Source organism: Calonectris borealis, chromosome 7, assembly GCF_964195595.1.
Source record: "Calonectris borealis chromosome 7, bCalBor7.hap1.2, whole genome shotgun sequence".
Classification (NCBI taxonomy): Eukaryota; Metazoa; Chordata; class Aves; order Procellariiformes; family Procellariidae; genus Calonectris; species Calonectris borealis.
This window is the reverse complement of record NC_134318.1, coordinates 18411860-18435321: the sequence shown is the minus strand read 5'-3', so window position 1 is coordinate 18435321 and position 23462 is coordinate 18411860. Positions and strand designations below refer to the sequence as shown.

General features: G+C 36.3%; 1 protein-coding gene across 10 annotated transcripts in view; it reads right to left on the bottom strand.

Moving 5' to 3' along the window:
* KCNMA1 (potassium calcium-activated channel subfamily M alpha 1) overlaps positions 1-23462 on the bottom strand; it is a 526570-nt gene that overhangs the window by 70776 nt on the left and 432332 nt on the right. For all 10 annotated transcript variants that reach the window (XM_075154402.1, XM_075154386.1, XM_075154389.1 and 7 more), the window contains one exon: positions 1358-1451. In XM_075154402.1, coding sequence (XP_075010503.1) covers positions 1358-1451 — 94 coding nt within the window. The remainder of the gene's footprint in view (positions 1-1357; positions 1452-23462) is intronic.

Genomic DNA, 23462 nt, shown 5'->3' with positions numbered 1-23462 from the left:
AGTTACGTCCTTGAATATGCCCTATATTGCAGTAACAATAAACAAATATGGATGCTTCTGTAACTGGCCAAAGAAAATTCTAGTCTACTGACTAAAATACAAATACAAATAAAATACTGACTAAAATACAAATATTACCTAGCTGTACCCAGAATTGTTAAAGGAACAAAATCATTGTCAACAATAAAAGTCATGAGTGATTTTATATATGGAAGGAACTATATATTCATATTAATTTTTTTCACTTAACCTCTGTGATTGCAGAGCAGTTACAGTTATACGTACACCCAAACCCCAAACTGCACAAATGTGTCTGTTTATACATGTAAATAAGTTTACATTTTTCTGTATGTGTATATATATATGCGCAGTGGAAAATCTCTGCTATGGTATGTAGTTCTGGATACAATTATGGACTGAGGTTCTAGCCTGGCTACTTTAGATATGCAAAACCAGAGCAGGAGCAGCCTCCTTGTAGAAAACTCCACGTCTGCTATCTGATTCTGTTCTCCCTGACTTGAGAAGGTAAAAGGTGAAGCACAGTGAGACAGAATGCAAATGCCATATTATTTTAATAGATTTCAATTTCTTGTTGCAGCTCTAGTTTTAACAAATGTCTTAGAGGCAGTTTGTCCTATAGAAGGAAACTACGTAGTTATACAAAGGCATATCGGTGTAAAATAATGCACACATAGCAACAAGGGAAAAATATCACTAACAAGATGATGTTTTCATCACCCAGTTTTAAAGTATATACTACCCTCTTAAAAATCCCTGTATTTCATAATTAATGTGCTTTTAGCCTGAGTAAAACGGCATTAGTTTTGAACTTTGCTTTGGCAAGTACATAGATTATTAGACTTTTTTATCAGTCTAAATCAATTAACAGAAATTTGATTTCAATCGACAGGATAAAAGGAAGGTAATATTCAGGTTCATTTTTGATTGTGATGATACATCTCACATATGGCCTTAAGTACAGAAAACAGTACTCAGAGGGAATCCAACAAAAAGAGAATTGCCTGAGGCAAACTAACCACATGAGTTCCCCTGATTGGTTAGTGCTATCATTAGTGCCACTGCTGTTTAAGAACTACACACGGACAGGACAGGGTGACAGCTAAGACTTTAAAGCCTATGTATTTTTCAAACAGCTTTTCAAACTGTTTTTCATGACAGAATTTTTTTCAGCTCTATCATTAACTGCTGACAAGCTGACAGAATAAATACTTCAGCCTTTCAGAAACCATCTAACAATCTTTTTTTTCCACCCCCTCCCCTTATTTTTGATGTGGGGGGAGGAGAAGAAGAAGGAAGGAAGAAAGGAGATGAAGATATGAGTTTCTTACAGTCTTACCTCATCAGTTTGGGTGAGGAGTTGGGTGAATTTCGCATGCCTCCGTTTCGCTGCTTTTTTTTGGGTGATAGTGTCGACGGCTGCTCATCTTCAACTGGAAATATAAGGAACTCATGAGATTAAGTACTGCTCTAAGTGCAAGATGAAATACAAGTGAAGTAGCAAAGAACACACACTCTATGTCCATTCACGCACTGATACTTCATTGCTAACACAGGCCCAACAGTAATAAAAATCAAATACATGTTAGTCGAAGAGATTGGTTTGAAGGAGAAGCAGGGAAGAATACCAGGGGTTTGAACACAGGCGTTCAAATTGGTTTTATACTTCAAAAACAAAGAGGGGGAACCACATTCGGGTTATTCTTAGAGTTATTTTCAGTTAATCTGTGCTACAGAAAAGTAGAATTAGCGCTCTGCTATATTCCCAGAAAGATAAAGTACTATTTGTAATACCAACATAACAGCTGCCAGCCTGCTTTTGCTAATGAACTAGACACCAGTTGGTTCTTGCTCCTCACATGCCAAACAACAGAGTCTTCATGAAGAGATGTAAAATATTCAATGCCTTGGTGTTCAATGATTCAGTTAGTCGGGAATGTGAATGTAGCCTGCCATTGTGCACAGATCTCCAGCACAAGTCAGACCTCATCGCTCTACCCTTCTCACAAAAGGGAGTTTTAACAGGAGTGAACAGAATGAGGTTGAATGGAAGTGGGGAGACAATACCTGTATAACAGAGGATGCATGTCTTATGCAATCTTTTAATGAGGATGAGGTGCATTTTCAATGACAGATCAATTTCCAGATGTAAAATCACTTACAGTTTTGCCAATCAAAAACTACTCTTGGATAACCTACGTCACAATATGTATCGCTTAAACAAGTGCAGCTTCCAAATAACTCATCTATAAGAATTAACCATCACCATTACTGTTTCAAGATGGTTACTGCACTTGATAATCTGCGCATAAGGTTTACATGTGCTATCAAAGGGAATTATCTTATGCTTTCTTTCTCAAATTCACACTAATTCTGAATTATTCTAATATAAAGAAGGAAAAATGCACTTTTTTTCCGATCCTATTATTAACTGAAAAATTAACTAGAAGATAATATAACTGATGCCTAGGAAGCTGTTACTTTAAAGCTAAAAGGAAAGAGATTAGTAGTAGTAGTAGTAGTAGCTATATTAGAAGAGCTTAATACACATTAGCAGTGCACAAGCAGAGGCTGGAAAAAAAATTCTATTTGCAACGAGCTAAGTAGGAACAACAACAAAACCTGGATATATGTCACGTGCCCTCGACTTATCTGGGAAGAAATTAAGCAATATCCTTCTGCTATAACCTTCTTCTGACACTGTTTTATTAGAGACTGCATTCTAGCCTGTCATGTCTGTCTGTTTGCCCAAGTCTGCTATGGAACTTCATTTTGCCTTGGTCAAGACCGAAGGACTGGGCCCTGAAAAGACAGATGTGCTGTCTTTTTAAATGACCTGGTCTCACCTAACACATCAAGGGAATCAAAACAAAAGAAATACCAAAAAAGAAAAAAAAAGCTAACCCCAAAACAAATGCCCCAAAGAGTGATGTAAAAAGTAATACTTAGATCAGAGCAATGACTGTCTAATAATGATTTATTTCACTAACTTAACTTTCTTTTCTTCTCGGGCAGCATCCCCAAAGACAGAGCCATTTCCTTATCATTTGACTTTTCTTTTTTTCCAAGTCAGAGTCCTATAATGGAAAAGCTTATTGATGTTTAGTCAAGTACCATTCTTGGTTTGGCTAAGAGATAAATAAGCCCATAGAAAATTCTCAAAAATATACAAATTGAAATTTTCTTTCTGTGACAGTTTGTTTGGATCACTTCAGTATTTAGCTGTTTGTAACATGAAGTGAATATGCACAGAATTATTTTGTTAGTAATATTTCTATTTCTGATTATTACAAAGTGCAAGTATTTGTGCATTTCAGAACACCCTCTGCAAATCACTCTCTTGGAAATGGCCTAGTCTTGTATTTGCATGCTATTCCACACAAACAATAGCTTTCTTTCAAGATATACACTGTGCTCTCTTGTTCTTTATAAGATATAAATATTCAGTGCAAATCTGATGAATCCACCACTTAAAAGATCAAAGGAACAAGAACCATGCAAAATGTTCCTTCCAGAAACCAGCTGCTCTCTTGGTAGTAAAAATTCTAAATTTCACTTAATTTAATCTGCTACCATGGGGTTACAGAATGTTTGTCAAGAGATTCAGTATTGCACTAGAACTAAAGTGTATTGTTATACTATTTTAACAGTTTAAGGAAGATATATAGTCATCAGAACCACGTGTAAAAATCCTATGTTAACACAAGTTAACTGTAGATCATATTATAGCCAGAAATAATTCTCTGAACAACAGAAAACAATATCAAAAAAGAGTACTTTTCCAAGTTTTCATCTAGCTAATAAGACTCCCATCTGATCCTTTCAAATACTGAAAGTTAGTACAATAAGGATCTTTTGTACTATATGGTCCAACATTTCTGTTCTCCAGTGCTGCCAGGTGATGCTACCCTGCTTTCCAATTAAAAACCAAAGTCTTACTAGTAATCATCCAAAATAACCATTTCTAGAACTAGATTTCCAGCAGTCTGCAGTTATTTTTGGTACTGCATCTACAATAAATAAGCTTCCTCTTTTGATATGGGCTTGTCATATTCAAACTACGTTACTGTCACCAAGTGCCTGGAAAGCCCAAGGTTAATGTGACTTGCTAGTTAATACCTGTTAGCAAAGCCTTCTGAGGGATCTCAATTTGTTGCTAAAGCAAGGAAAACCATTTATTCTCATTGCAGCAATGAAAGGTGATCTATCTTAATCATATCACATCCAAACAAGATTTTGTTTTTCAATGAAATCTGTGCGCAGAGTTTACAGGGCATCTGCAGTTTAGAAACGCAGCTCCGTAAGAATGGGGGAAGGGAATCCATGAAGCTGAAATATGTGAATGGTATATAATGGACACCATTACCTATGGCTTGGTTCCCAAAAGTGTTGCAATGATAACTCACAAGTGGCTTCTTAGTAGTAAGTAGGATATAAAACTTATTTAATTATTATCCTTCAGATACTCTTATCAATTTCCTGCATATTTAAAGAAATAGATCTAGCAAAATTTTTAGTAAAGCCATAAAATACCATTTTAGTTTCATGGTTCCTGTGTCTGCATTAATTTAAAAGGGAGTCTTAAATTTGCTTGTTCTTATGAAAGACAACCATATTTGAATAATGGACTGTGATATATGACAACTCAACTCTGATGTTGTATGTTTGACCTAGTGCTTTTGTTAATGAGAATGTGTCCCCATTTTTAGTATTTTTGATGTCTTTATGCTACAGGATTTGTATTAAAATACAGTCATATTATATTATGCAGACTTTCTTTACCAGCTTTCGTAAAAATTGCAAATAAGTACAAGAATTGGACACAGAATTTTATAGAATCAGAACTCAATCCAGCCTCTGAGTTCTAATAAAATTCAAGAGCTTGTTTGCACATCCCTAAGTATAACACTTAATGTACTGTTGTAACAACCCAGTGCTCACTTGTCTAATAGGCAGAGAATCTAACAGTTTTGCAGTTCAGGAAGACTCAGTGCTAGAAAAATGTCAGGCATGTCTAATGAGGCTTCAGATGCTCTGGTTTATGCTGGAGTTTAATTTAAAGTTACACTGATGTTTTAACATGTTTGCTTATTCTTGAATAAAGAGGATTCATTATTTCAATGACATAACCTCCAGACAATGTTCCATGAATTGATTTAAGATGTGCTGGTAATTTTAACAGCCTTAATGTGGAGCTGAACATCTGTAACAACATATTACTTGACTTTTATCCTCATTTCATTTTTTAAGCAAAATAAAGGGAATGTCTTTCAGAAACAGTGGACAAGTTCATAACTTTTTTCTTTGTTATTTTGTTACTATTTTTTAAACAAATCTGTCTCCTTCACTGCCTCTCCCAGGTCACTAGCAGAACAGTTTACAGACACTGGTTTTTAGGCCCCAAAAAGAGCTGGAATTTGAGATAACATCTACGTTACTGAACATCACATGAACTGGAATACCTGGTGAACTCATTCTGCCTGGCATGTAAATGCTTCAGGGCAAATAAACCATACGAAAGGTAAAGCACAAACCACCCAGAAACATTAGTTGACTAGCTATCTTGATTAACTTATTAATCACTGCATCTGGAGAAACCCACATCTGTAAGCACTTAACAGAGCATTAGTAATGTCATAGTCACATTGAAAACAGACTGCAAAACCATGCACAAACCAGTCTGTATTGCCTTATGCATCCAACTACGGAGCTACCTACGGAGATCTTGGTTCAACCCAGGCTTTTGGGAGTGGCAGCGGTATTTTACAGGCAAGCTGAGTGCCCTTTGCAATCTACAGTACGTAGATTTTCCTTGTTCAACAGAACTCAATAAGTTAAGGTGCAGCAGCGAGGGGTTGTTGGGTAGGAAGAGGCTCCCTTTACGGTTATTAACAAGTGGAACAGGTTCCGGGATTCCTGCAGTGGACGTGGCACCAACCAATGCATTAGTAGTTGCATTCTTGAATTGATATGAACATTTTGGGTAACTTGATCTAGCTGCATTCTTTACTTCTAAATAATAAGAAAAAATTTAAATTAATGTCTTTGCATTAAAAATTATTTCAAACCACAGGCATGAATAAATTTTGATATTATGTGGAATTACAGACTTTAAAGCTTAAAGTATCAGTTTCTACAGCTGAAATAAAGGTTTATACCTACAGATTTCTTAACTTTTTTCCTAAAAATGGCTTTTTATAAAAGAATACTTATAAAAGGATTATTCCACAATATCATCATCTTTAAGCAATAATCCCATCCTAGGGTAAGAGTGTCTGAGGCAATGCTTATTTCCCACATGTTGATAAGAGCTTTGAGATTTACTAGCTGTGGAGGATGTTTATTCCTTTGATTCTACTGAAAATGACGGGGGAGGTAGAGCACGCTGCTGCTATTAAAATAAATAAGGAATAATAGAAAAAAGTAAGGTCAACACTTCAAAATTGTGCAATTGAATTAAACTGATGTTTAGGAACCTACATAAAAGTTGTTGGGTATTCAGAACTGCTGAATACTGTAAATTTCAGGAGGTCATACATAGCACCTCTGAAAAGAAAGCTAATAAATTTAATTTCCTAAATACGGATTTAGCTTGAAACTGTGATTCTTAGTCTTGCATTTCTAACATATCAAAGCTAATTAAACAAAAAATCCCATATTAATACCTCTAACAAATGCCATTCTCTGTAAAAGACAATAACAAAAATATTTTTCAGCTAAAAATATGCAGTAATGATCTTCTCCTGATGCTTGTTTCATTCTGAATGAGTATATTATAGAGAAGAAGGTGTCTTACTGAGCCACTAAGATCTTATATTCTGTTATGTATTATGAAGTGAGGAGGTTAGGTAGGGAGTAGTTTATGGACTGATAATCTTGCAGCTTTATTTCCATATGTTTCAATTGCCTTAAAGTTTCCAAGGAGAAGTTCAAGTAGACAGTAGCTCAAAATTGTTTGAGCAGGTTGGCATGTTTTTTGGCATCTTTGTCTAGTTTACCATCAGCTAGAAACACTATCTGGTAATGGGAAAGATATGTAAATAGCATCCACATGCTTGCCATTTGTGTTCAAGCACAAAATCTGTCTCTCACAAAAAAGATGATTATATGTGAATTACAAGAGTCACTTGAATGTACTTTTTAACAAGGTTCAACTATTTGGTGACAAAGTGTCCATTCCCAATCAACAATCTCTGAATTGATGGCTTGCTACTACTCTGACTAAGGTGGACAGCAAAATCAGTGAGAACAGAACTAGAGCCTAACTCGCAATGTTATTCTGGTCTTTGCTAATAGTAGTAACATTTAAAGTATAATGATAATAATGCACTCTCATGAGAGTTCACACAGATTTTAAATCATTGGGGAGTAGCATATATCTTTGATTAGCAAAACCGCCACAAAAAATGCTGTGTATCATATTGGATACACTACTTGAAAATTATCAATTTTACCTCGGAGTTACTGGGTTTTTGTCAAATCTTGTACTTCTGTTTTTGATATTCCTCCAGTGAAACAATTTTCAGATGATAAAATATATCTGCAGAGACCTATCTCCCTACACAAGTCACTGGTCAAGCATGTATTTGAACACTCTGAAATGCATCAATTCGGTTCTATTTTTAAACTACAGAGAGTAATATTGGAAATAATCTTTATAAATCTACATGCCTGCATCAAAGTATCTTCACATACAATGGAAGAAGACCAAAATCTATTAACAATGCTTATCCACCCTCCAATCAAGTTGTTTAAGAAACATCATAATCTTTTTACAGTCTCTTCTGGAGTTCAATAAGTGGTGGTTTCAGATACCAGACCTGACTATTAAGCACTAAACTTCCATAACAGTGTATGTCTTATTGCATATTCTGTGCAGACATAAGCAAGCTTTCCCAAGATTTTGTGCTTGCAGTGGCACAGCATGAGCCAGAACTAAAATACCTTGGCTTTCGATACGGCTTAATAGCTTGAGCTTGGCATCATATTTAATAGCATCACATGATCTTGTTCAGCATGAAGGCACACCGAGCTGCTTAAAACATATCCCACTTCCCCTTATTTCCAACAGTGTGGATATGGTACTACCACTGAAAAGCAAAACATTAAACAATGGGGATAAAAGAGTTGCCATTTTTTTGTCAAATTATTCCAGATTTAAAAATTCTAACTACCAGTTTCATCCCATGACCTCTAACCTCCTGCCTCTGACAAGAGCTCAGCTGCTTCAGATGAAAATGGAAGAAGCCCCACAGCGGATGACTATGAAATACCTTGTTCATAGAACAAGTTTCTTTCTGACTCCAACAGTTTATGGCTCATGTCTTTTTATTCAATCTTGAAAAGCAAAGATTATGATATAATATCTGAATAACCTATCTTTGGTAGAGATCATTATCTCTTTCTCCATTCCTCTAAAACAATTATATATTTTTTACCCTAGAGGAGTAAAACTGGTTATTTTTAGTCTAAATAGCCTGTCAAGTTGTAGATGCACACTGCGCCTCACACACAAGCATGTCAGGATACACATGGGACTACACGTGCAAGCACAGAGGTGTAATTTTGAACACAAGATATGACTGTGCTTCCAGATTCAGCAGCATTGTACAGCTAGGTGAGAAATACAGGCCAACACCTGTCACTTCTGCAGGTACATACTATAATGCGCAGAACCTAAAACACTTATGTTTTTTTATAAGATCCTTCTGTTCAGCAAAAGCAGATTCTTTTTATTAATAATTTCTTAAAAATCTGATTGGGTGCTTCCACCACTATGTGGGCTGATTTCCATAGAAAACATATTTGGGAAACAAAGATTGCTGTTAATTATATGGAACTAAATACATCCTTACATACTGCCACTGCCTCACTAGGTTTGGCAACCAAACTGTCTGGACTGGGGTAATTTGTTGTATCACTGCGCAATGTTAAACCACAACCTCCACAAGGGTTCTCTTCCAAGAATGTGATGAGTTTAGCACCAGCAAGTCTACTACAAGATAACTATTTTCTAGTCATAGCTAGATTAGTTTCTCTTTATCTAATATGACACGTCTTTATTTTCAATGCAAATGGCCACAGGACGAGTGTGCTGCCTGCATTGTTTATTCTGCCAAAGTTCATTAGAACTATTCAGAACACTTGTCGTGTATCCATAAGGCATTGCTATTGTTAACTATGAATAGAGATACTTACTGGTCATTTTGAGAGTAAATTTTGAATAGCTTTTTGAGAATGGCAAACAATAAGGAAGTGGATAAGAGCAGAGTAAGAGTAAAAAATTCCATGTTTTCTGTAGTATTTCCTAATTGCACCCTGGGTGAACACTACCTGCTTTTGGTAAATGCTGTACAGAAGTTGCCTAAGAAACCTGTCAACATTAGACAGATAAAAAATAATGTCTATAAACTGTGAGATATTAATGCGATTTATGTAAAGGTATTTTGAAACTGCATACATTCCTATTCCTTCTCCCCACCCTCAAGAACTCCCTTTCAAGCTCAATGAATATACACTTGCCTACAGACTGCATTAGGGAATCATGCCCGTTTCTATTTCTATACATTTTATTTATTATAATGAAGATAATTTGAAATGCAATCTGCAACTCCCTGAACATTTTTAAAACAACCAATGTAGTTAATCTAATGCCTATGGCATTCTCTATTTATTCTTTGTGAGCATACACTTGCCATAACTTAAAATTGGGCTGAGCTTTAATTTACATGTAACAGGGCAGAATACCAGTACAGTGCTTTCAACAAAATGGCTGAAACTGGCTTCAGCATGATTTGCCTGGAAGGGAAGATGAAAATGTGTTTTAAAGGAGAAAAAATATCCTGACCAAAACCAGACATTCTAAACAACCACCACCGATACCCACTGCTCGTTTCCTCCCCCATCTCTATCAGCTGCTAGGCTTTCAGCACTGTTTTTCACCAGACACTAGCACAGTGTTTTCCTTCATAGTCAGCCATCAGCCAGAGCTGTCACTTGCAGATACTTCATTTTTGTTTCAGTCTAATTCATACTGCACCCCCTTAATCTCTGTAGTGAGTAATACCATGTCACTGTACAGATATGCCAGATCCAGCACTAGAAGTATAGAGAGTGTTTTTAACAGTTAAACTATCTTGGTTTGAAAAAATATTTTATTTCTCCCCCCAACTTAACTGTTCTCTTTCTCCTAAGCATCTTCCCAGCTGACCTCCAAAGGAGCAATCACTGTTCTGCCATCCGGCACGTCTTCCATAAAGCTCAGCTTTCACGTGGTGGGTGAAGACAAGCTGCAGCTCTCTATTACTAAATGCAAATAATCAATATGTTGATTGAGCTTTTGGCTACCAGAGTTGTTCTGATGGGAGTGACAGTGAGCACGACTTCCCTCTTTCAATGACAAGCCTGTTTAGACTTTGCTACCTACCACTTTGTGAATCAGGCAACTGAAAATACCCACAGCAATTCCTCCAAACTGTCAGCTATTGCTGTGATTCCACCCAGCACCCCCTGTACAAGACAACAGATTAACCATTAGGCTAGATATGTTGAAAATATACAGCTTCAACCTTTCCCCAGCTAGCTCAGAGCAATGTATAGATGATTATTTCAACCGTCAGCTGCCGCATAGACTTAAACCCCTGCACAATAACTCCTGGATTCATCTGCCCCTTGTCAAACTTGCACAGCTTTAGTTTGAGCATACATAGTGTGGCAGTTTCACTGCGGATCTAGAATAATCCAGACGGCTGCTGTCTCTTTGTTAACAGGAAGCTAAACTGATGAGTTTGTAATGCATTTCTTATCAAAGGTAGTTTCAGAAAAGAAAATGTGCCCAATCAGTTGGGGTTGGAATTTAGCATAGTATCAAAATATGGTTTAATCAGAACATTTGTTATTTGTTGGGAAAAAAATATTATTCATCCCCTTTAAAAATCACTTTATGCTAATGAACTATTTATTTTACAAATTTATAATTATTATTTGATTTTTTGGTGGTAACATGTAATGAAATCTTTGACTAGAAACTACAATGCAATGGTGCTTGATGAGATACAAGAATGTTAATTTTAGAAACTGCAGAGCAGTGTTTGCTTGGTGTCTGAAATGGTAATTCAAACGAAACGGGATTGCTGTTTCTATGTGCATTACAAACTCAGGAAATGCATTTCATTGCTTTTTTTTATACAAAAAGAAACAGATATGCTGCATATCTCTAAACACTAGTACCATTAGAAAAACAGGTGAGGCTCACTGGCTTTTAGTTGCAGTGTGTGCCATGTGAAGCAGATAAGAAAACATCAAGATATGAGAATGTCAAGAATGCGCCATCTCAGAACATTTTACAAATACTGAATGGTGCTTACATGAGACATTCTCTTTGAAACAGTGCAGCCCAAGAAATATCTTTTTTTCTTTTTTTTTTTTTTGTCTCATTTTGTCCCAGGCTTGCACCTTTTGTCTAAAGGCACATAAATTGAATGACAAATGCATTGCTGTACTGTTTGTGGGGTTTTTTTTGCTATTGGCATTCAATGTTTAAATTTTATATTAATAATACACAGTCTTGCAGTCTTAATTCTCCTCACACATAAAGGACTGAAATTCAGCTACAGATATAGTCCTCATCTTTGCTTTTCCCTGAATGCTGTAAAAAGACGGTTAATAGAAAATGTGGAATGTTGCTAGGCTGTATTCTAGACGGCTGCTCTGATGTTCTGTGAAACCATGATAAACTTTAAGTTCCTGAGCTTTTAGGGTTACACGTGTCTATAGAACAAAAGATAGACTGCAAAGGTGTTTGGAAACCCAGTAAACTTTCAACTTGAATCTTTTGGTAAAAAAAGTCCAGGATATGGTTTTACACTACTTTAATTTATTTTTAGGGGTAGAGCAACGCCCTAAGGTTAACGTAGAACTTTGATATTTTTTTTTTTTCTTTGCTCCTCCAGCTTAATTCAAGAGCATAATTATTACAAATGCTTTCCAGAGATACCAGTTGCTATCACTTCGCTATTACTACAACTTCAGCAAGCAAAGAAGTGGTTTAAGGCTGTTCAAATCGTGGTTGATCTAAAGTGCATTGAAGTCAGAGAAAACACTTACATTGATTTCGGTGGACTTTAGATCAGGAGATGTTCATATCTCATGCTTCAGGGTCAAGCTGATAAAATGAGGCAAGAAGAAAGCCTTTCCTATATATACAGCATTTCACAATTGGCTTGGGCAATTTAGAGAAGAAAGGCTTCAGATTTCATGGACCTGGTTTTTTGTTCCTATACAGCAGTATATACACAACGTGACACTATTTGTACGTAACAACCATCTTCTCTTTCCCCTGACAAATGTGCACAGTAGAAAAAAGCTACTTTATTTAATTCCTAATCAAATCCTAATTTATATTTAGACTAAGTCAAGGTCATTGAACCTTGAACATCTTTTCTGATTAGATTTTAGTATTCCCTCATAAGTTTTTCTTGATTTTTATTCTCTATTCTCCATTGCCTTCTCAATTTATGATTCACTCTGTAATTGTTTATTCAAGTCATTATATTGTTATTGGAAAACTTTTAAATGAAAAATTTAAAAAAGCATCAGTGGACTTTTTTTCCCCTGTCCATTTAATTGTCCAATTGACTTCTCCACATGTTGCACCCATACAGAATACCATGTGGGTAAAGTTAAGTTTATTTTGGGAAAGAGTGAAGAAAGGGAGATGTGTCTAAATTGTAGAACTTAAAACCGAACACGGTATGCGTTCATGGGGGTCTGTTCTCCAGACAAACATCAAAGTGAAGGGAATTGACTTTGTCTTTTGAGAGTGCACTTTGGAGAATAAGGAAACTCCAAGTCTCTCACTGAGTATGGCGAGTGTAAATATTCTCCGAGTTAAATTTTAAACTCTGTTATTTCATTATGACAAGTTGTCCTGCTACCTGATCACTGAGGAGGAGCAACAGCAAAATGTTACCTCTCTGTGTCAGAAAAGAGCTGTTCAGATCTTGTGTGTCCTACTGTGTCACAGCAGCTATGAACTCCAATTTTAGGGCTTCAGCTGCTGCGTCTGGCAGAAGCAAAGTACAAAAGGATTGCTCAAAGCCACATGTTAACTTTTTAATAGACTACCTGATGATCCCATGGCTACGAACAGAAGACTGGGAATCTCTTGATTGAGAATTTAGTTCTAGTACTGATCTCTTACACAGCCTTGGGTTGCTCACTTGCAGTCAATTCCCTTTTAACGGAGTTCCTTACTTATAGCTCTTGCTAAGACTCAAATGAGCAAATTATCTGAAAATGTGCTGATAATCTCTAATTTTCTCAGATCTACTAGGTATAAGATGGTGAGGTTGCTATTGCTGTTTGGAAAGTACACTGGGAATACATTCCATAAAAACATACCACATGCATATGTGATAAGAGTAAATTGTTATTACAGCGTTTTGGTTTTTTTTTTAATTAGACATGAAAATGTATCTCTTTAACATCAAATAACTGTAACATCTTTTTTATTTCTATGTTTCTTTTTTCTTTCCTTAAAAAAATACAGTGTCGATTAAAGGACACCAATTTCCTTATGAATGGTCCTTTGACAGTTCCCCAATGCATGACATGTAAAGCCAAAAGGCACATCTTTGGGGGATTCTTTAAGAGTAGCATCACACAGCTAATTGTAATTCCACACCCATCGTTCTAAATTCAGTGCGTTGTCATAGACTATCCTTGTCTCAATACACAGTAACCCAAAGTGCATTGTTCTTTGTCCTATTGCCTCAGAGAGGATTTTGACACCAACTGTAAGGCACACAGAGGGAGAAGTTGCAGCACTAGCGAGGGCAGACTGTAGTTATGTAGTTCTGTCAAACTGTAGGAGGAATCTGTCCTGTTTTCACAAAGTAAAAGACGTTTCCCCTTTGTGACTGAATACACTCACAATCTGATGAGTCACTGCTAAAACCAGTGAAGTTCTCTATGTGGACAAAAAATAAGCTCCTATTGAAAAAAAAATTAAAATAAAAATTTGAAAGGCCACTCACCATTGTGCCTATGAACAGGTTGCTGTTTACACTCCCACAGCTCCATTAAATTCAGTGGGAAAATATACAATGCCTAGAAGTATCTAAGGGAAAAAGTAAGCACAGGAGTCCTTGGTGATTGCTCTGCTCCTTGGGATTAGAAATCTTGTATTTACTGCATAGATTGTGTTCCTCAGGAAGAGAGAATATTTCAGTGCATAGGAAAGGGATAGTTATATGCCAACTTCTTTGGAGCAGGACTCCACAAAATTTCAGCCAGGTCTTGCTGCAACTGTTTCCTTCCTGAAAACATTGGGAAGTGCAGATTTCATCCTGCATAAATCTCTTTAGAATTATTACTTTGTTTTCCAGTTCAAAGTGCCAATTTATCTCAACATCTTAAAAATACACATTTCCAATGTAATCCCAACCTGCATATCCTGAAATTTTAAACTGAAATAACCTTTCCTCTACCCTGCTCATGACAAGTTTAAAAATAAATTTGTAACGATGGTGTTTTCATTAACACATTTCGTGAAGAAGACATACTAGGTCCCCGTGCCCATTTCCCTGCCAGTGCAGCACTGTTGAGTAAAGAAGAGATTTTCATAAACTTCTTATAAATCTAGAGGACTGTATTTTTAACTTCTAAGATTTTTTTTTTTTAATTCTTCTTCTGCTTCCCAGTGAGTTGTCTTACTTCTGAAACACACAATTTAGAGGACATTGCTCAGTTTCGTTTTTTTAGTAGGTGATTAATATGCCACCAATAAATTGGATTTTTTTTTTTTTTAGTTTTTAAACTTTGATACCATTGAATTTCTTTTCCATTTTGGCTGTTGTTTACCCTTGTAAAAAAGGGTGTATAAGTGTCTGTGTCTCTGAACAAGAAGAATTGAAATCTTGACATTTAACTCTGGCTTTCTTATCGTCAGTCTTATCCGACTTTCATCCACATCAGTGGAAATCTTCCATTTATTAGATGTTAATAGGATCAGGCTCAGTGATCCCCAATATCTTTCTGGTTCAGCTGTAATATTCCTCTGGGATGGAGGTCTTCACACGACTGTTACCTGTGAGGTCATAATATCATTTTCATATGTAAACTAAGTATAAAATGCTGTGCATGTTTACATACATGCTGGTTTTATATACAAGTGCTTACACTGTATATACCTATTCTATACAATTAAAATGAGCCATCTGAAATATTAGAATTTTTTTTTTTTTTTAAATGAAATTGTTTCCTCACAAAACCAATACATAAAAAAAGTTCTTGGAGACTTTTCAGTCGCTACTTATTCCTAAGCCAGCACTACCACCTGCTGGTTACATGGAGTTTCAAGCCCTAGTGCTGTTTTTCTATCTTCAAATCTATGCATAAGTATAGAACAGTATTTCTCAGCTGTTCTTATGCATAGAAATTTTATTGTCAGAAGACAGATTTTTAGCACATTGGTTGCAGTTTAACAATACTCTATTACCTGAAGTACTTCTTTCATAAAAGTGGGGAATGTTAATTGTTGACAAACCAATTCTTTTATGCAAAATACTGTAACTCACAGGGTAAACATCCAAATTAATCAAATAGATTGAACCTGTTGTATTAAAATGCCTATTGTAACATATGCTGGTTTTATCACTTACAGATATACAACTAAATAGACTTCACGACACTAAAAGATCAGTATATTTTTTTTTCTAAGTGCTCCTTACTTTAGTGAGTTCTACAATGTACTCCATTCTTGTAAAGCTCTGTTTTTCTCTGAACAAATGTCTCCAAAAAACCAATATCACCTGGTAAATATATTAATATAAAAAGCAACCAAGGTATAAATAACTAAGATTAAATCTATAAAATAATAGCAAAAATAGCAATAGCAAAAATAGAGATGGAATATAATTCATTGCTATGGAAAATTATGGGAGTATAGCACATAATTTCTAGGTAAACAATGGCAAAACAAAGGAAGTGAAACAACAATAATTATAATAATAATAAAAAAAAAAAGAAATGGAAATGTGATGTCTACCTCTGACTCTATCTGCAAAAGAACCCGCAAAAGAATTAATACTCACATCTATGCCAAAGCATACAGTAGCTTGGCTGAAATCAATTGCTATGGGGAAGCAAGGGCTGGCAATTTCATAAGGGTGGAAAATAAAGCATAAGCTAAGAAATCCAGTGGTAATAACTAATAACAATGTTACTTACAACAGTGTTTTGATCTCTAACTCAAAAAGATGCATGTATTTAGCAAGGATCATATTTTTCAAATAAAACCTAAATAGGATCAAAATACCTCCACACAAAATAAAAAAAATACTTATAAATTCCCTCTGATTACTTCTCTAATATTCAAAAATATTGCACTGATAACACTGAAATACAAGCAGAAGTTAGGGTTGAACTATTCAATATTATTGTAAGAGGGAAATGCATGCCATCTCACATTCACTTCGTGTAAGACAAACTCCAATGGTATAAAAGTATGCAGATTAACAACTGAGAAAGAAAGGAAGTAATACTGAATATACCAAACTAAATTGATAGTCAGCTTTAAAAAAAAAATATTAAATATGTTTTGTCCTTTTATTTTTCACTTTGTTACTAAAGCTACACAGAGATGTCAAGCTTGCTTAGTTCACGACAAGGATCAGGCAGATCACGCAAAGAGATCACAACCCACGATGAGGAACAGCTTTAGAAAGAAAACTCCATCAAAGATAAATGCATTGTGCTACATACCTCTCGTTTCATTAACCAAACCCTGATGAGAACATGGACATTAGTAGAGAAAGCAAAGGTAGCCTACCAGCAGCACCCTCACTGTTAGGACACAATGCACTGAAACAAGAGGAGAGGAAAGAAGGCAATGGAGAATTTTTGAGAGAGGATTGTCAAAGTGTTGAATTAGCCGCTCAGGTTGCTTAGCTATGTTCTGCAGAACGCTTGGTGTTATACCAGGGAAATCACTTATACTCTGCGAGTATAAAATTAAATACAGATGATGTTCCTTTTCAAAGAAGGTAGCATGATAAAGAGGAAAGAAGACTGATCAGAAAAAAAAAAAAAAAAAGAAAGAAAATTCTGCAGGAAACCACTGAACTGCCAGTATTTCTGTTATAATTATCACACCAATTTCACAATAAAGTCCACAATCACCTGGAGGAGGATGAACTCTCTCCAACAAAGAGAAAATTGACATATAAGATTTCGTAAGATTACGGGTCAGTTACTATCCTGAAAGTAACTATATCAACCACAAATGCCACAGGATGTCAATATATTTGGAAATAGTGTTGCTGCCAGATGTTTTGAGAGTCAGATACTGAAAGCATCCAGAAATCCAGTGCTCAGGGGACACTGACAGCTGTCAAGAAAGTCATCTTCCAAAAGTGAATTGCTTGGAGCTCTACCTCTGAGGATTTTATTTTGTCCTGCTTGAGGAGAAGAAGAGGGCAGACAAAAGACTCATATGCTAAAGGCAGATTAAAAACAAATGCATATTTTGACATACTTTATATTCCTCATGGGCAGAACTCAAGGATACTGCTGAGGAAATCTGTGGACCCAAGGGACAACTTCAGGATATTTCTTGAGGAGTATGTGGGGCTTGAGTATTGAGGCTGAATATATAAGCCTAAAGATACAATTCTTTCACTCCCTCAAGTTACAATTTGAGATGCAAACCAAAAGCTTATCTATCTATTTAGAAGGAGAAATCCCAGTAAAACTGTGGATGAATGAGCTGCAGCATGCAAAGATTCAACCAGCCAATCAAAAAGACCATTAAAGCTTGATCAGCTACTAGACATAACACTAGAAATCGTGAATCCAAAAACAGAGTATGTATTTTCATTCAAGTAGGAGATAGTATTTTCAGGAATTATTCAGAAAAGAAAGAAAGAAAAAAAAAAGTTCCACAGACCATGTTATAGTAAAAAAGAACACATGGTGGTGATCACAGGGGAGATCTGAAACAAAAATTAAAATAATTCCATGCTTAAAAAGAGGCAAATTTAGGTGTAGGGAGTTCTAAGAATGCAGAATTATACAATAATGGCATATTGAAGTGCACAGATCAGGCACAGAATTCATACTACAGAAATCATGCAGAAGTATCAGGTGCCAATGGGTTAAAAGAATGCCAGTTCCTGCTCCTGCAGAATTTCAGACTGATCAGACAAATCTAGACTACGCGATCACAGATCCTTGGCTTGAGTCCCTGTCATTGCAAATTGTGTGTTCATTTATTTCTCTTCCAAATGTAACCAAAGGCTTTTGCTGAGTCATATAACTCTCCAAAGCGTAAGATGCCTGTAAGTTGGACTCCTTGTATGGAAGGATCCTCTCAAACAGCTAGGGTTACATTACTGATTCCAGTCTCTGCAGATCCTTGCATTACGATTATCACCACAGAATCTGTGCTGAGACTGACATCTGTCCCAAGTCTACCGTTCTCTCGTCTTTTCTCCTTTGTCTGAATGAAGAAATCAATAAAGTGTATCTTGTTACCCAGGGCAGTGAGACTCTTGACTAGAAACAACCAAAATATGCACAATGAAATGCTTTAAAAAAAAAAAAAATTCATTTTTCTTTGGACAATTATTCTATGGAACACAAGCTCTTGGTGCAAAAAAATCCAGCTTTTAAGAACTACGGAAAAATTTAGACCTTTACCAAATGAAAACTGATTTAATTTTCAGCAGATTTTTTGTACATAAAATGAAACAAAAATTACATTTTCATGTCTCAATTTACACAAAATATAATTTAGCAACAATTAAAATTTAATTTGAATAGTACTCTGAAAATGTGCAACCTCACACAATAGGATAAATATTTTTCTGTGGAATATCAGAAGCAGTTCTTAGCATCCAAGAGTTAATAAAAGGTATTTTGCTATTTCGTTGCTTGCCCTGACATTGGAAAGCTTATTGGCTTTGTTCAGAACCACGTAAAAAAAGCAGCATTTTCATGTCAAATACAAGACAAGATGCAAGAATGGCTATGAGTCCAATTCCATTATTAGTGAGAAATATTAGCATGTCATCTGAAAATTTGGGAAATGTTTCCCATATGTTGTAAAGGACACTATGTAGTGGAAGCCAGAAAAGTACATCCTGTTCTATTCAGCGGTGCATCTCACTTCTTTTCACTCTTCTGCTGCCTCATCATGTGAATTATATTCATTTTCACACCCTGCGATTCTAAATAAATACTGTATCACTTCTTTGCTGACACCCATCTTGTGACTGCCTGATCACAGATAACCTGACAGTCCTTGCATTTTTTGGTAGATCAGGAATGATTCTAACAGAGATAAAGAGTGAATAAAAAAATCACTGGACAAATGCCTCTTAATGAAACATGCTACCAGTTTGCAACTGTGAATTTACCTCACAGAATCATAGAATAGTTTAGGTTGGAAGGGACCTTTAAAGGTCATCTACTCCAACCCCCCCCATCGTGGGCAGGGACATCTTCAACTAGATCAGGTTGCTCTGAGCCCCGTCCAACCTGACCTTGAATGTTTCCATGGGGCATCTACCACCTCTCTGGGCAACCTGTGCTAGTGTTTCACCACCCTCATTGTAAAAAAATTCTTCCTTATATCTAGTCTCTTTTAGTTTAAAACTAACTCTTTTAGTTTAAAACCATTCCCCCTTGTCCTGCCGTAACAGGCCCTGCTAAACAGTTTGACCCCATCTTTCTTATAAACCCCCTTTAAGCACTGGAAGGCTGCAGTAAGGTCTCCCTGAAGCCTTCTCTTTTCCAGGCTGAACAACCCCAGCTCTCTCAGCCTTTCCTCATAGGAGAGGTGTTCCATCCCCCTGATCATTTTTGTAGCCCTCCTCATGGAATAGGAATAAGCATCATCTCTAAATTAGGCTCCAAACTTGTAACTGTTTTTATTCTTTGCTAGAAGAATCTTAGTTCTATTAGCTGATGAAACTTTATCAGCTAGGCAAATGTTTATCTTGACTTCTAAGTTGTGTCCGTATGTTGTAACTTCTATTTTTACTAAAAGTCCAAGCAATATATACCATAGGGGATCATGTAAGTACTACAGAACAGGGGCTAGTTGTAGAATAAACCATCTACGTTGCCAGATGGCACACCTGCTAGTCCATTCTGGCAAGAGTTTGCTTAAGAACAGAACCTCCGTATCTTGTTGCCAGTCTTCCTCCATAGCAGAGCTATGGTGATGTAAAATTTCTCTCCATATTGCAGTGCCGTGTCAGACAAGACATAACACCACTGAGTTAGAGAGTGAAGATAATAATGTCAGGAACATGGGAATGGAGAAAGCAACATGCCTAGTGCAAGCAAAATCTTTTATGCAAGAACGAACAAAGGAAATTGCATGACAAAGATCAAAGACACTATAATGATTTTTTGTATTTCCTTCAGCAGTGCTTCACAGTAAACAAGAACTGCGTTCCAATTAAAGTTCAGAAGCAGCTAAAAACTGCAGATGATTTTTAACATTTTTTTTCCAGAAATCTAAAAAGAGATTCTTCCCTGCTGATGCAGATAAACAGAAGGTATTCATGCCCTCTTAAAGAGTATCCCCTTTCAAAACCTCCCTAAATTAGACAGCAGCAAGGCAATTCTGGTAATTTCCCCATTCCTTCTTTCTGTCATGTACCCCATTTCACTTTCCTCTCCTCCTTGCCGTGTGTCTATGACCTCCTTCAGCAAAGATCAGAAGACATGAAAATCGGCCTCCGCAGGGGAATCATTATGTTAAAAGGACACCCAGGCTTATATTTAGTACTTCAAAATTTAAGGATCTCAAAGCACTTCTTAGCACAAAATGTAATATAATATATAGAGAATACAATATTCTCAGTCTCTGGGTAGAAAAGGAACTATAGTCATGTAGTAAGTCAGTGGCACAGTCAAGATTGGGATCTTTGCCTTGTGCCATTTGCCTATGTAGAATTTCCAGTCAAACTAAAACATCCACATGAATTTTTAACCAGATGACACTGGCCATTTCTTACACAGTAATAATGCTTTTTCTACCCTTCCTTTTCAAAATAATTGTACTGTGCTAACAAGGTCTGATCAGTATCAGTGAAGCATATGTGTGTGAGGTAGCACAGAGTATGTTTCTTAAAGTCATTGATAAAAAGTGAATTACAGCATTACAGCATTCACTAATATACAAAATATCGCAAGGAAAGCTATATCATTGTATTATAAAAAGGTATGCTAACAGAAGCTGGTAAATAGTCTCAAACAGCAAAAGTACAACAACTGAACTTTAACCTATTTTAAAGTATACCGTCAACATATTTAAGAAATTGCACACTAAAAAGATATAGCTATGATTTCTTAAAAATCAATTAAAAGTTTTCCTTTTCTGCTCAACTCCCTCCTCTCTATCATAATTTCAATCAAAGCAATGATACAGAATGGGTGCTTGTTTTGTGGCACTTCAAGAACCACATACAGAGTTGTGTGACAACAATCTCTTTTCATGTAGCACACACAAAAATCATAAGGTTATGTATCCCGGCATATGCAGATACCTGGAAAGATTCTAGGTACTCAGTAGAAAATATGATGACCCAGAAAAAATTGTCTTGCAAGTTGCTTCTGGCTTCCAGGCTAAGGGCTGGACCTACACTGAACTTGATAAGATCTGAAGATCTCTGCTTCTAATTCAGTGGACTCTCCTGGCTTAGGTAAGCATTAGGTTGGTTCCCTCTAGCTCCAATTCTAGAAGTATGAATCACATTGTATGTGCCTTTGTGCTCACACTACAGATAATGTGACTACTTACCTGATTAAAGGTATGCATATGTTAAAGATGCTGGGGGTTTTAATGGAATAATCAGATGGTGGAAACACTGTACTTGATTTTTTCCTTATTTCTCTTGTTTTTACATCAAAAGCAATAACACACCCATACATAGTGCAAGCCAACCACATTTTAACTTGGAGGGCTTTTATTCTAGTTTTTTTTTAATAATAAACTGCATTCCACTTTACATGTTGCTACTATATTGTGGTCTGTTGTATATTTCAATAAACACCTCCTTCTATACATTACAATAACGTCAAATCACATGAAATGTAGATTAGGCCAGAGGACTTCTTTTTCTATGAATCTGAGGGACAATATTCCAAGTCAGTGAACATATTTTTCCCTGAATTATGAAAGGAGCCAACCAATAAGGATATCAAATGAAAAAAATATTATAATACAAGAGTACGAGAAGTACTGACTTTATGAATCAACCGTCCATTTTAGTTTGGCAGCAATTTCAAAAGAATACAAGTTACACATCAAAGTGTATCTGCATGAGCTGATAGCTTTCTGCTGTTATTGGTTCAATATTAATTTGAGACCTTGCCCAATAACATCAACACAAATTAGCTAAGACTCAAAATGGCAATCAACTTGGGGGACCTATCCTGAAAAGTGGTACTAACAACTTCCCGGCATCAATGAGCTTCTCAATCCTGCAGCTGTTTTTTAAAAGCTTCCTCCCAAAGGCACATTTAGAACTAAATTAAATGCAACTTTGACTTAATTAACGTTTTAAATGATAATGAATACAATGTAGATTCATAGAAGGCATTTACATTGTGTTATAAAACTGATAAAAATTTAATAACTCTTTGTTAATAAGTTATGTCTCTCTAGACCCATAAAGCCTAAGGCAGTCGGTGCTGTAGTCTAGGGTCTAATCTAGGTTCCTAATGCAGGTGGAATAAGGAAGCAGGAGACTGACTTGACACTTGACATTTGCTCTAAGCCTGCTCTGGATCAAGCCACTGCTTGTTCACAAGTACTTTATTTCATATAGTAAAGGTCAGAATTTGGGCTCAAGGCAGGGCTATGACAGAAATACTCAAGCTGAAACCGAGCCAGCTCTGGCATCTGTCGCTTGAAATAGCTTGGAAACAGTAGAGAAGGAGAGCTAACTGGCTAGCATCTGTCCCACACCAAGGAGGTAACAGGAAGAATCTGCTGCCTGGTGGTAAGAAACTGTCATGGTGAGTTTCATGACAACCAGACACACTCAGGAACTAAAAATGCAAACATAATTTCCATGTCACCTTGCATAAGACCTTCTGCTAAATTCACTCCACAGGATGCAGACAGCATCTTTTCTAGCTTGTCCCCATCAAAGCAAGCCACTCACTAGTCTCTTCCCTGGTAAGAATCACTACTCAACGTAAAGGTCTAAAGGAATTAAATGCAGACTTCTTGATCTCTCCCTCCCCCACCCTCCCAATTCTTCAAAAGATTTGCTGCTAAACTTAGTAGTGCCTCCATCCCATGGTGATGCGAGAGTTCATCTCCTTGTTACAGACATCACAAATTGGGCAGAGTATCCTCTCATCAGCCTAGTGGTATATACTGCATCACAAAACTCATGTAAAAAAGTGTGTGCTTCATTATT